We start from the raw sequence: 11221 nt of genomic DNA, 5'->3' as shown, positions 1-11221 counted from the left end.
TTTCTGGGTCAAATTTCCTCACTAGGGTGGGCTTCTGTTTTGTGGACCTTGGGCCCGTAGTAGAGCTTGCCGCCCTTTTTCACGACCACGACTAGATTTATGTCAGTTGTGGTTGCTAAAATTAGTCGCATGCGCTTCAGGCGAAACGTTCGAGCCAGTGGATTGAACTTGATGATTCTTTATCAAAAGCTGGTTCTGCTTTTCAGCAAGAAGTAAAATAGATATCAAATCCAAAAATTTGGTGAACGTTTGTGCCCTATATTGTTGCTGCAGGACAATATTGGTGGCATTGAAGATCAAATAAGTCTTCTCTAAGATATCCTGTTTGGTTAAGTCATTTTTACAGAACTTAAGTAGTGATCAGATTCTATAAACTTTAGAGTTGTATTCATTCACAGACTTACAGTTTTGGCAGCGTAAATGCTGTCAATCATGTCTTGTATCAGGCAAGTAAATGTCTTTTTGGTGATCGAAGCAATCGACCAGAGCGAGCCAGAGGGTACTTGGATCCTTCCCTGTGACGATCCGTCCCGAATTTTCACTGTAATTTCCTTTTTGTTTGTGTAATTTGACATTTTTACCCTTTTTGGGGAAAAGTGTAATCTGATGTGGACTTTGTTTTCGACTGTTGTTTCATTTCCTAGTTTCATACTTAAATTGTACTTGTCACTACAAACGCGTGAGCGTGTGTTAGACTTGAGTCGAATCTGTAACAAAACAAAAGTTACACTCTATTACAGTACGATAACCACAGGTATTTTATACACATGCGTACAAATTATCAGTGTTTGAAACACTGTAAGAAATTAGATTTTATATCCCTAAAAAATGGATCTGTGTCTCCCAATCAACAACAAATTAAATTTGCTTTCCACCAATCATTCCCATCCATTCATTTTGCCCTGTTTCTCTCTTCACCACCTATTTAGATTTTTCCTTCTTTTACATAACCAATCAATGAGTTGCACACTCACACCAGTCACAAATCAATTTTCAAAATTCACTCTCTCTCCCCGAAGGACTCTCTCTTCGCTCTCACTCTACAACTCACTCAAGCGAGCACTAAACCTCATAAACGTGACCTGAAAACTACATGGTTGATCTCCCTTCACCACTACGAAGACAACCGTGTAACCAGATAGTGATTTGACCGAGTTTTGGACGTCGAACTTGGTGAGTCTGGGTTCAACGAATTTCAGGCTAAGTCAAGGAGTTTTGAAGGTCGGGGAAGCTCTCTTACAACTCCCCAAGGCTCCTAGGACAAGTTTGAGGAAACTTTGACAAGAAACAACCCATTTTCGAGAAGTTCCAGTTTTGACCGTGCCTTTCGAGGCTTTTTCAGGCCACCTCCATCCACTTTTTGGACTTCTAAGAGGTATAATCTTGTTCTACTCCTCATAAGCTTCATTTCCATATAAATTTTGTGAAAAATGGTTGAGAAATAAGCAAATTGTGAAGTTTGGAAAAATTTCCCAAAAACTGGCGACATTTTCCAGAATCTGACGAGTTCAGACGGCGGTGACCTGTAAGGACCACCGGAGAAGATGACGGAATATTCCGTCAACTCTGACAGAATATCCTAACGACGTTATTATTTATCGGAATATTTCATCACTTTAACGAAATATTCTTAACGGCCGTTAGGGCCTCCGTCAGCCTCTACCTGCATGTAGTGGCATGTATGGTTGTGCCCTAGGCGGCGCATGAGGGTGCGTCCGACCTCCGTTTTACCTTATATCAATTTATGTAGGTCCGCGATGTCGAGTATTCAATTTCGTATATTTAAACCCTAGGTTTGAGCAAACTATGGGGGTTTTATTTAAGTTTTTGTATATGTGTTATTAATTAATTTAAAATAGTTATTTCACATATAGGGGAAACATATCCCTATGACCTATGGGGTCAGGCAAGGCTCGGAGGCTATAATCCGACGACGTATTTGTGAGTGGGCAATTTGTTTTTATATCTATACATAGTTATAGTTTCCATAAATGCGTATTTACTCCATTTTTTACGCTTATGTTGCCAAGTATCGTTATTGTGATATCAAATGTGATAAATGCTGCTATATGGTTGGGATATTACTGTTATGACATTTATACATATTTGCACATGCTTATCATTGCTGCACCCTGGTGTCAGTACTCGCCACAGGGCCAAGGACAGTCCTTCACGTGTATGTTCACATCGGCACTGTTCGCTCGCCTTGGATCCAAGTTAGGTGCCAGTCCTGTCTTACAAATTGCATTAGGCAATTTTGACTCATATGTGACCATGCTTCGGCACCAGCCTTCACGTGATCATAGTACTAGAGCGTATTGATTACACCCAGCCCTGTTCGTGTTAGAAATTATCTGTACTAATTTGTGTGTCAACTTAGATGAATGAGCACTTGTTTATACTTGATTATCACATGATTATATTACTGCGGCATTAGATATATCATGACTTGGCATATTTCTGGTTATTTTGTTGTTGTACTTTTATTTACATACTTACGTAGTATGTTTTACGGAAACTATACTTGTTTTCCAGCGAGGGGTTACTATGTTCGAAAATAAAGGTTTTTCTTACAAACATTGTTTTGCTGATCCACTCAACTTTGTTTTTCGCCCCTCCAGGACCTAGGTAGCTGTACTCTTTGTGGCATTCTAGGAACCTCCGGCAATTCTGATATTAGCCTTGTTTAAAAGTATGAACTTATCCACTGTTGTGTAATAAGTGTATTTTAACCACTTTGACTACTTTACTGTAGATCCTGTTTGTACGGAGCCTCAGAATCAATTGATCATGATCGTTCACCATAGATTGAACGGCTACGATTCCACCAACCTCCTGTTCACTGCCTTGTTCACTGCCTTCTCTCTTTCTTCTTTCAATGCTTGTCTTCTCTTGTTCCCAAATGGAACGAGTTCACGACAAAGGCATGTTATCAACTCGTCGTAAACTCAATTGGCACATGGAACAAGTTTGCGACAGATGTGCTTCAGTGCATGATGAGCAAGCAGATCGGAGACGACATTTGTTGGGCAAAACCGTGGGGAAGAGAAAGGCGGTGGATGAGACATTGCATCCATGGATTTGGAGGTCCTTCAGTTGCGACGACACGCTTAGATGCTGTGTGTTTTTTTTTCACCATTCAATCTGTGTTGAACGACCAGGATCAATGGATCCCGAGGGTGTGCACAAACAGAATCCAGAGAGGATCTTCTTCCCCATACGAGCCATTAAGTTTTGTTAATAGCTCTCATGAGAAATAAGTTTTGTTAATAGCTGTCATGAAAAATAAACAACGGAGACGGAGTAATGACAGAAGACGTTTATGTTGTTAGACTTGTTTCAACCAATCTCAAGATTGTTGCAAATATATACGGTGCTGCTTGCTGCTTGGCTGAGCCTCAGAGCCACAGAGCCTCAGGTGTATTGTCAGTACTAGGAATGCTAAGTTCAAGTAGATATGTCTCTCAGTTGGGTAGAGTAGAGTCGAGACGAAAATGAAGAATTAGAACTTAACCTATTTCTCTGCTTCCAAATTTGCAAACAGACTGTAATAGTCCCTTTCAAGTTATGACTTCACAAAAGGGGACAAATAATCTAGGCAATACGATGGTCACGAGAAAAAAAAGAAAGAAACACAGAAGATGTCTTACCAACTTGTATCAAAACATTTTGTGAAAAATGCAATGACCAAAAAAGTGATTGAAATCTTTGATGCACTTCTTAGTTTCCGCCCCTAATGATCCTTGCTTTACGCCATGAACAGACACAAAACTTTCCCGTGTTGTTAAAAAAGGAAAAGGCCAGTGACACCATTTGAAACACTAAGGGCTTGTTTTCATAATCTCATTATTAATTGAACTTAGACATGGCTACTTGGTCAAAAGGCTTGGGTTTCATATCTGGTTACCATCCAAGAAGGCAGGAACACCCTCCGCTCTTCAGTCTTCATAAGCAATTTGACTCCCAAAGGCTGCATTAGGAACCGTGGCAATGACCACACTCACAACCATAACCAAATTCAATTATAGGCCTAAAATGAATTTAGTTTAGAAGTTGAAAAATGCAATTCAAAGTAATATACGAATAGAAACAAAACACAAACTTTAAATGATGCAATCTTCAAATATAAGACATTCTGGGAGTAGCGACAACACATTAAAACTCTGCACAAATAAAACTTAAGCCTTCAAGTTTGTTAAGGCCCTAGTGAAGTGAAAACATTTTATTCAAACATCAAGCAGAAAAGGGCACAGAAATATAAGAAACTCCACAACTTTTTCCTCCTGCTGACTCCTGTTGACCACGAGCACCCATCTGCAAGATCAGCTAACTATCAAATAAGAACATAAAAGGACCATACATATTTTTGGAAGAGTTCTTCTATTTAAACACCACTTCTGATCTGAGTTTACCCCGATTTCTATTTACACCCCATTAAACACCAAATCACACCCACCAACACATCAACAGACACCCCCACCAAGCTTTCATTAAATAGAACCTAAGAAGACACTTTATTGTGTTCAGTTTTAGTTGTGGATGTCGATATCAATATGACGCCCTAAGTTTATTATGGAGTTGTCAATACTGTTTCAAACAAAGAATCCAAGCAGGGAACAAAAGATTAAGTTGCTCAGGCTGCCTTCTATAAGGCCATTGCAAGTCTGAGCGTTGAATTAACAGAACCCTAAAAGAACCCAAAAACCTGGTTAGATATATACCTAAATTTTACATTATGATCCCCAATCAACAAGAGTATACGTATAGCATCATCATCATATTGTGCCAATCGACCAATCGACCGCTGGAGTTGGAGCCGATGGCAGCACCGCCGTTGCCATTGGGACTTTGTGGGCTAGTTTGTGGTGCCGTTTGGGTGGATGTGCATTGGATGACTGTTTTTCTTTGTTGTCAATATGTCCAATATAGTCCTATATAGTCTTTTTTGCACAATTAAAATGTTTTTAACATTTTTTGAGTTAAACTCAGAAAAAATGGTGTTTAATAGAAAAACTCTTTGGAATGCAGGAGAGAAAACAAATACATTCTGTCTCAGCTTTAGCTTGCGAGCACTAGCCTTATCAGGTTTCAATTAAAGTACCTGGACACCAATTTAGTTTTACATATAAAGTGCTAGTCCAGACTTATAAGTGGCAAATTTCAGTCAAAGAATATGAACTTTTCATGTTAAGAAGTTATGTATTGCCACTAAAAGGAAGCTAAACAAATTTCCACTAAAACTAACAAGTTGCAAGATTCACAACCACAAAAACTAACAAACGAATGCAGAGGAATCCTAATCAAATTGCCACTAAAAGGAAGCTAAACAAATTTCCCGAGAGATGACAACAATCTCTGCACCTGCCCGTCGGTAAGTAGTTTGTTTAATCTCAAGTATGCGTATGCATACACTACATAATCCTATGTGTATGCATACCATCTTTCCTACAAGATTACAAGTAGTTGTTTCCCATTTCAAAGTTCAACTGAAAGTCCCACATACATATAAGACCACTTAAAAGACCACAACTACAAAACAAACACGAAAAGATTGGCATCTATGACTTGAAAAGTAATGTAGGGCAATAACGAAAACCCAAATGGACAATGATCCCTTAATACATTGTATTCAAATCTAAGTACCAATTTGATGAACTCTGCAATATAAATATGTAAGATTTAATTTTTGATTTGGAATTAAAACCTAGAAATTAGAAACGACTGCTATATGGAATCATTGATTCCATTTTCAGCTGGAATCCCTAACAAACAAATAGAAACCCTAATTGATAACCGAGAAAAGAAAAAGGTTGGATCATGGAGACTGACCTGACCTGACCTGACCTGCTGAATTCTCTTTCTTCAGTGAGTAGCGGAGGCTGAAGTGACGGAATGAGAGTGGGCGTGATGAGAGGAGGAGGAGGATGGAGCGATGAGGCGGTCGTAGACCTGCTCGCCGACGAGGTAGACGCCGAATGCAACGAGAGCGATGCCAAGGCCGGGCGTGGCGTGGCGGAGCTGATTGGAGAGCATCGGATGCTTCCTCCACTCGTCCCTCCTCCTGAAGAACTCCCCTGTCGTCCCCAGCGCCTTCTTACTCCCACCCATTTCTCTAACTCTCTCGATTGATTGATTACCCTTTCGTCTTCTTTCTTGTTTGTTATTCTGTTTAATGAGAATTTCTCACTTGACTTGGGTTCTCTCATCATTTTTGTCATAGGGTGGGTAGGGGTGGGCTTAGTTTGGGCTTAATATGATGAAATACTGGGACTTGATGGAGGCCCATTAGTGATCATTAATCTACCAACGGACCCGCCGTATGTAAATACACAATAATTCTGTTTCTGGTTGAGGTGGAAAAAAAAAAGAAAAAAAGAAAGAAATATTATACAGGAAGCGATGGGTGGTGTTTTTGTCTCCAGGTTGAGGGAATATACAGACAGAATCCTCCTCATCTCTTGTGTTGAATAAAATAGAGAGAGGTGCTGCAGAGACAGAGAGGCACAGGGAAGGAAGGAAGGAAGGGTGAGGTTTTGAGGTCTGTGGGTTGAGACATGGACGTCCTCAGTCTCAAAGTGTCTTCCTCAGCAGCTTTTTCAAATGATAACCTCCGAATCCCACCACTTTCAAAGTCAGCAGCAGCAGGAGGAGGAGGCCTTAGACGCAGACTTGCAGCAGCAGCAGAAGCAGGCATTGGGAATGCAGGCAAAGCTCTTGTCTTTTTGATCTCATTAAATTACTCATTTCAAATTCCTTGATTCAAACATTTGTTTTGTATGCTTAATTGCTTAATAATTAATTAATTAGCTATATGCTTGCATGCTTCTATTGTCTCTCAGGCAAACAATTCAGTTTCAGTTTCAGTTTCAGGCACAAGGCTAAGGCTAAGGCTAAGGCTAAGGCCCTGCATACTAGAATCTCTGCGAAAGTTGCCAATGAAGATGTAAAATCTTCATATTTCCCTTTCTTTTTTGTTCAATTATCACCACCACTTTTGTAAATGGTTTACTTGATAATGCAGAAACCAGAGTCTAGATCAATAGTGAAAGAGAAGAGCGTGTCGGTGATTCTTTTGGCTGGAGGGCAGGGCAAAAGGATGGGTGTAAGTTCTTCACATTCCCCATTTACATCGTCAGATTCTCTTTCTTCATCTTCATTTTCCTGCATAATGCATATGGATGAAATAGAATCCCCATCACCTTCATCTATGGATTTGGTTGTCATTCTAGTCCCACAAGATGATCATGTTTTCTCGTTATGTTTGTGCTACTAGGCCAGCATGCCAAAGCAATATCTTCCCCTTTTAGGCCAGCCAATTGCATTATACAGGTAACTGACTCACACTCTCTCAGTCAAACCACTTGGGGAACTTTTCTGATTTTAGGACACAACTTATCAAACCAACTACAATGCGTTATTTTTTTTTAATTAGCTGAATGTCTATCTGGTTCATTATAATGATGAATAAGCACTTTCATTTTGTATCTTTAGAAGGATTATAAAATGAATGAACCTTGGTGCTTTGGACTATTTGGCTGCAAGACCCAGTTGCTTGTAGATGCCAAAATTTCCCACCGACAATACCAAGTTTGAGTTGGTGGATTATTGGATGCCAATTTCTAGACACAGTTACTCTTTTGTGACCGAAACCTGACCTCTTTGGGTCTTTATAGTTCTAGTTGCAATAGTCCTTTTCAGATTCTCTTGTGTAGGTTTTTTTATTCATGTCTCGTGGAAATATTAATTGACTTTCTACTCTCTTATTTTATTTTTTTCCGGGGATACATATCTTATGCTCTTCTGAATGATATTTCGCACTCCATGCAGCTTCTACACTTTCTCCCAAATGATTGAAGTAAAGGAAATAATTGTAGTTTGTGATCCCTCCTACAAGGATGTTTTTGAAGGTTATAATCCTCACTCTCTAGCCCTCCTTGTAAATGCATTGCCTCTTGGCTTGGACATGCTTTATATATTCGATGTAGTGATGCAGGAGACATTTAAACTAATTTGGTTGGTCATGTTCTCAGACGCCAAACATAAGATCCAGAAGGAACTTAAATTCACACTACCAGGGAAGGAAAGACAAGATTCGGTTTACAGTGGACTCCAGGTGCACAGAGATTCCTTCTTTTCCATTGTTAATCAAGAATTAAAAAACCTCTTTCATTTTGTAAAGGCCTCTCAGTTGTTGCCAAAGGCTCTTTGTAGAAACAAAATCTATCTGATTTAAAATTATAATGAAGTCTTGGCTCTGCTTTATCTCAATGTCTGTTGCATTACCTTACTTGATATATGAAACTGAGAAGGCTGTCTATTGTTCTTTCGGGACAACGCTTCTGTAATGAAACTTTGGTTCAATCATTGAAGTTTGTTGAATGTTTTCTTCTCAGTAGGAATGCAACTTTATCCTATTTTGCAGGATGCATTTTTACTTTAATCCCTAAGCCTCAGTGTGAGAAATGTGAGATTGGTATAGGTAGCCCGGAGCCTGAATTTAAATTTTTCCAGATGAATTTTGAAATCTTCTTCAAGAGCAACCAAAAAATCCTTCTGTAACGACACTCTTTGGAGTGATAGTGCCATTAGACCTATTCTCTGTTTTTTATTTTGAAGTTTGTTCGTTGTTGTTATGAACAAGATACTCTTCCATTTTTCTGTATTGGTCTTGCACTTTGTAACCACCTAGTAACAAGACAGAAGCCAATGATTCTGCATTTCTCACATTGATATATTCAACTGCATTGATCGTTTGGTGCTTTTTTATTTTTATTTTAATTATGAAACTGATGTATGACGATTATTGGGAGCATAAACTTATCTTCGTATGATTGAATACAATTCTTCTGTGGACAGGCAATTGATTTGACCTCGGAGCTTGTTTGTATCCATGATTCTGCTAGACCTCTGGTATCATCAGGAGATGTAGCGAAGGTTTGAGATGCAGATTTCTTTCCCTGCTTATCTAGCGCATTGGCTTTTATTGTCTGTTGACTATACGTACTTAATGGGGCATTGGCCTTTATTATGTAGTGTACTATGTTCTTATGCGTTCGTTCTGGATCATGGTAAAAAATTCATTCATCTCAGTTATTTCACAACAAGAAAAAGACGAAAACAGAAAACAGAGGATCTGTTGAATTTCAAATAGTTAGTTTCACCAATAGGATACGAAGACTTACTTGTCACAGTTGGCCGTTTCCTTACACATTCTGAGTGCTGGAGTCAATATGTCCAGTCATAGTTGGTCCCTCTCAAAAATAAATGAAGAAGAATAAAAGAAATGGAAATTTTATTGTGGGTTCGAGTTGCTAGATTTAGGCATTTATATATTATGTATGGTTGTTTATCTGTTTGTATTCTTAAGTCGGACTCTTCCCTTGGCTATTTAAAAGAATGATTAGAGTTGGAACTGTATGCTTTTAGGTTCTCAAAGATGGTTGCTTAAATGGTGCAGCCGTACTTGGTGTTCCAGTAAAAGCTACAATCAAAGAGGTACTACCTTCAGTTTAGTAATATTTATGCTAAAGCTGTGTCCGTTTAGTATCTCCTTGGTTTCTTTTCAGTGAAACACATTTAATCCGTATCTTGCAGCTCCTAGTTTCATGCTTCCTTGTAGTTCAGTTGTATCAAAGGATATTATGTTTTTTTACCCAACAGTTCAACTCCACATTTGACATAGTAGTGTGACATAGACCTTACAGAAGATTCTTTCAACTAGTGGTAGTTTTCTGTTCCCATCTTTTGTCACCAAGTTACGATGCTCCACTCCTCGGAGGATCGCCATTAATTGACTTTGAAATGGTCTTCCTTGACTCTGTGATGGCCATTACTTCAAGACCACATAAATAATACAATGTCTAAATTTTGGAAAGCGCACTTTGGAAATGTATGGAATTGCAATCATAATTGGGGGTAGCAGAACCTTTTGTTTTATTGTTGCTTTCCAGTCTAACTACGCATTGCTAGACCAAAGAGCAATTTGCCGTGTCAGTGCTCCAAATAACTCAACTTTCGTCAATCGATTAGATTGAACCAAAACTTGATGAGCTTATCCGTGTGCTTTATTTTTCTTTTCCATTTTTATATGCAGGCAAACAGTGAGTCTTTTGTAGTCAAAACCCTTGACAGGAGAACACTTTGGGAAATGCAGACACCCCAGGTTTGCTCCTCAACTTATATATCTTAGTTGATCATTTGAGGACCTAATTTAGAATGCTGATCAATTCCTACAGGTCATCAAACCTCAGTTGCTCAGAGAGGGTTTTGAGCTTGTCAATAGGTACTAACTACTAACTAATTCATGGTGCGCAATTTAGTTGCATACTGATTGTTAAAGAATGCAAAACTAGCGTAATGAGTCCATGTTGATAAATGTTGAGGCACTGAGTAAATGAGAGCGTTCCCTTAAAGAGGCTGATGCTTGTTGTTTATGTTATTTTGAAATTGTCGTCGGTGTACGAGTGAAACATAATATTCTGTTGGCCATCTATAATTTTCTCGATATTTCACTTTTTTTTTTCATGTGGGTTCCTAATTAGAATTTACAAGTATCCTTGTCCTTCAAGTTAAATATGATTGGTATACAAATCCTGAACAAATTGTGCTTCCCACAGAGAAGGGCTTGAAGTGACTGACGACGTGTCTATTGTTGAGCACCTTAAGCATCCCGTGTACATCAGTGAAGGATCTTATACCAACATCAAGGTAGTGAAATATGTATCCTAATTCAAGCTTGATTCTTTGACTGTTGAGCAATGTTGAGCAGTCCAGTTCTAATGTCTGACGTAAACGTTTCTCAGTGTGTTTGGAAAGTTCGTTAATACTATGTAATGCAACGATGCTGGTGTTTTGGTTTTGCAGGTGACAACGCCGGATGATTTATTACTTGCGGAAAGAATACTGAGTATGAACTCTGGAAAGTCTTCTCCTGAATAGTCTCCGTGTACTGATTTTGTGCTAGCGCTTGTAGTTTTGTTCTTCTTTCCTTTCTCTTGTGGAGGCCAAACTAAAGCCGAAAATTAATTTAAGTTCAAAAAATGGTCATTAAAGGGGATGAGATTTTGTGCCACTGCTTCTAGTTTTGTTCTTCTTCCGTATAAATAAGTTGTATCATATTTATACAAGTGTAGTATCTATTAATGTGACTGTGCCCAAGACCAAGTTATAAGAAAATACTGTGATTAATTGAAGCACGTTTCACCCAAAAGTGCTTATATGT

The 11221-nt window shown here is 38.8% G+C and overlaps 2 protein-coding genes across 6 annotated transcripts; one reads left to right on the top strand and one right to left on the bottom strand.

Moving 5' to 3' along the window:
• Positions 1–4084: 4084 nt before the first annotated feature.
• On the bottom strand, positions 4085–6180 carry LOC137737448 (NADH dehydrogenase [ubiquinone] 1 beta subcomplex subunit 3-A). 4 transcript variants are annotated; one of them, XM_068476936.2, is made up of 2 exons: positions 5835–6180; positions 4085–4314 (listed from the first exon to the last, which is right to left on the bottom strand). In XM_068476936.2, exon 1 carries the CDS (start codon positions 6106–6108, stop codon positions 5863–5865), a length of 246 nt encoding a protein of 81 aa, XP_068333037.1. In that variant the 5' UTR covers positions 6109–6180; the 3' UTR covers positions 4085–4314; positions 5835–5862. The 4 variants fall into 4 exon arrangements, with proteins under 4 accessions (XP_068333037.1, XP_068333046.1, XP_088542832.1 ...); XM_068476945.2 differs by having other exon boundaries at positions 5840–6180; XM_088686706.1 differs by having other exon boundaries at positions 5845–6179.
• A 171-nt stretch (positions 6181–6351) lies between these two features.
• LOC137745984 (2-C-methyl-D-erythritol 4-phosphate cytidylyltransferase, chloroplastic) lies at positions 6352–11209 on the top strand. Of its 2 annotated transcripts, none has more exons than XM_068486028.2 (12): positions 6352–6705; positions 6840–6943; positions 7022–7102; positions 7274–7329; positions 7828–7907; positions 8031–8113; positions 8857–8934; positions 9427–9495; positions 10094–10162; positions 10236–10282; positions 10617–10707; positions 10864–11209. In XM_068486028.2, the coding sequence occupies exons 1-12, from the start codon at positions 6555–6557 to the stop codon at positions 10936–10938; spliced, it is 984 nt and encodes a 327-aa protein (XP_068342129.2). In that variant the 5' UTR covers positions 6352–6554; the 3' UTR covers positions 10939–11209. The 2 variants fall into 2 exon arrangements, with proteins under 2 accessions (XP_068342129.2, XP_088542828.1); XM_088686702.1 differs by having other exon boundaries at positions 6370–6711; positions 6846–6943.
• Positions 11210–11221: the final 12 nt, after the last annotated feature.

The sequence above is a fragment of the Pyrus communis genome, chromosome 15, assembly GCF_041283825.1.
Source record: "Pyrus communis isolate YQ-2024b chromosome 15, ASM4128382v1, whole genome shotgun sequence".
Lineage (NCBI taxonomy): Eukaryota > Viridiplantae > Streptophyta > Magnoliopsida > Rosales > Rosaceae > Pyrus > Pyrus communis.
Note: the sequence above shows the minus strand (reverse complement) of the source record. Positions and strands in the feature narration are given on the sequence as shown.

Bases quoted from the DNA above. Each gene is read 5' to 3' on its own strand.
- LOC137737448 (XM_068476936.2), bottom strand. From the start codon at position 6,108: ATGGGTGGGAGTAAGAAGGCGCTGGGGACGACAGGGGAGTTCTTCAGG.
- LOC137745984 (XM_068486028.2), top strand. From the start codon at position 6,555: ATGGACGTCCTCAGTCTCAAAGTGTCTTCCTCAGCAGCTTTTTCAAAT. The intron at 8,935-9,426 runs GTTTGAGATGCA...GTATGCTTTTAG, and splicing joins CATCAGGAGATGTAGCGAAG to GTTCTCAAAGATGGTTGCTT. The intron at 10,283-10,616 runs GTACTAACTACT...TGCTTCCCACAG, and splicing joins GGTTTTGAGCTTGTCAATAG to AGAAGGGCTTGAAGTGACTG.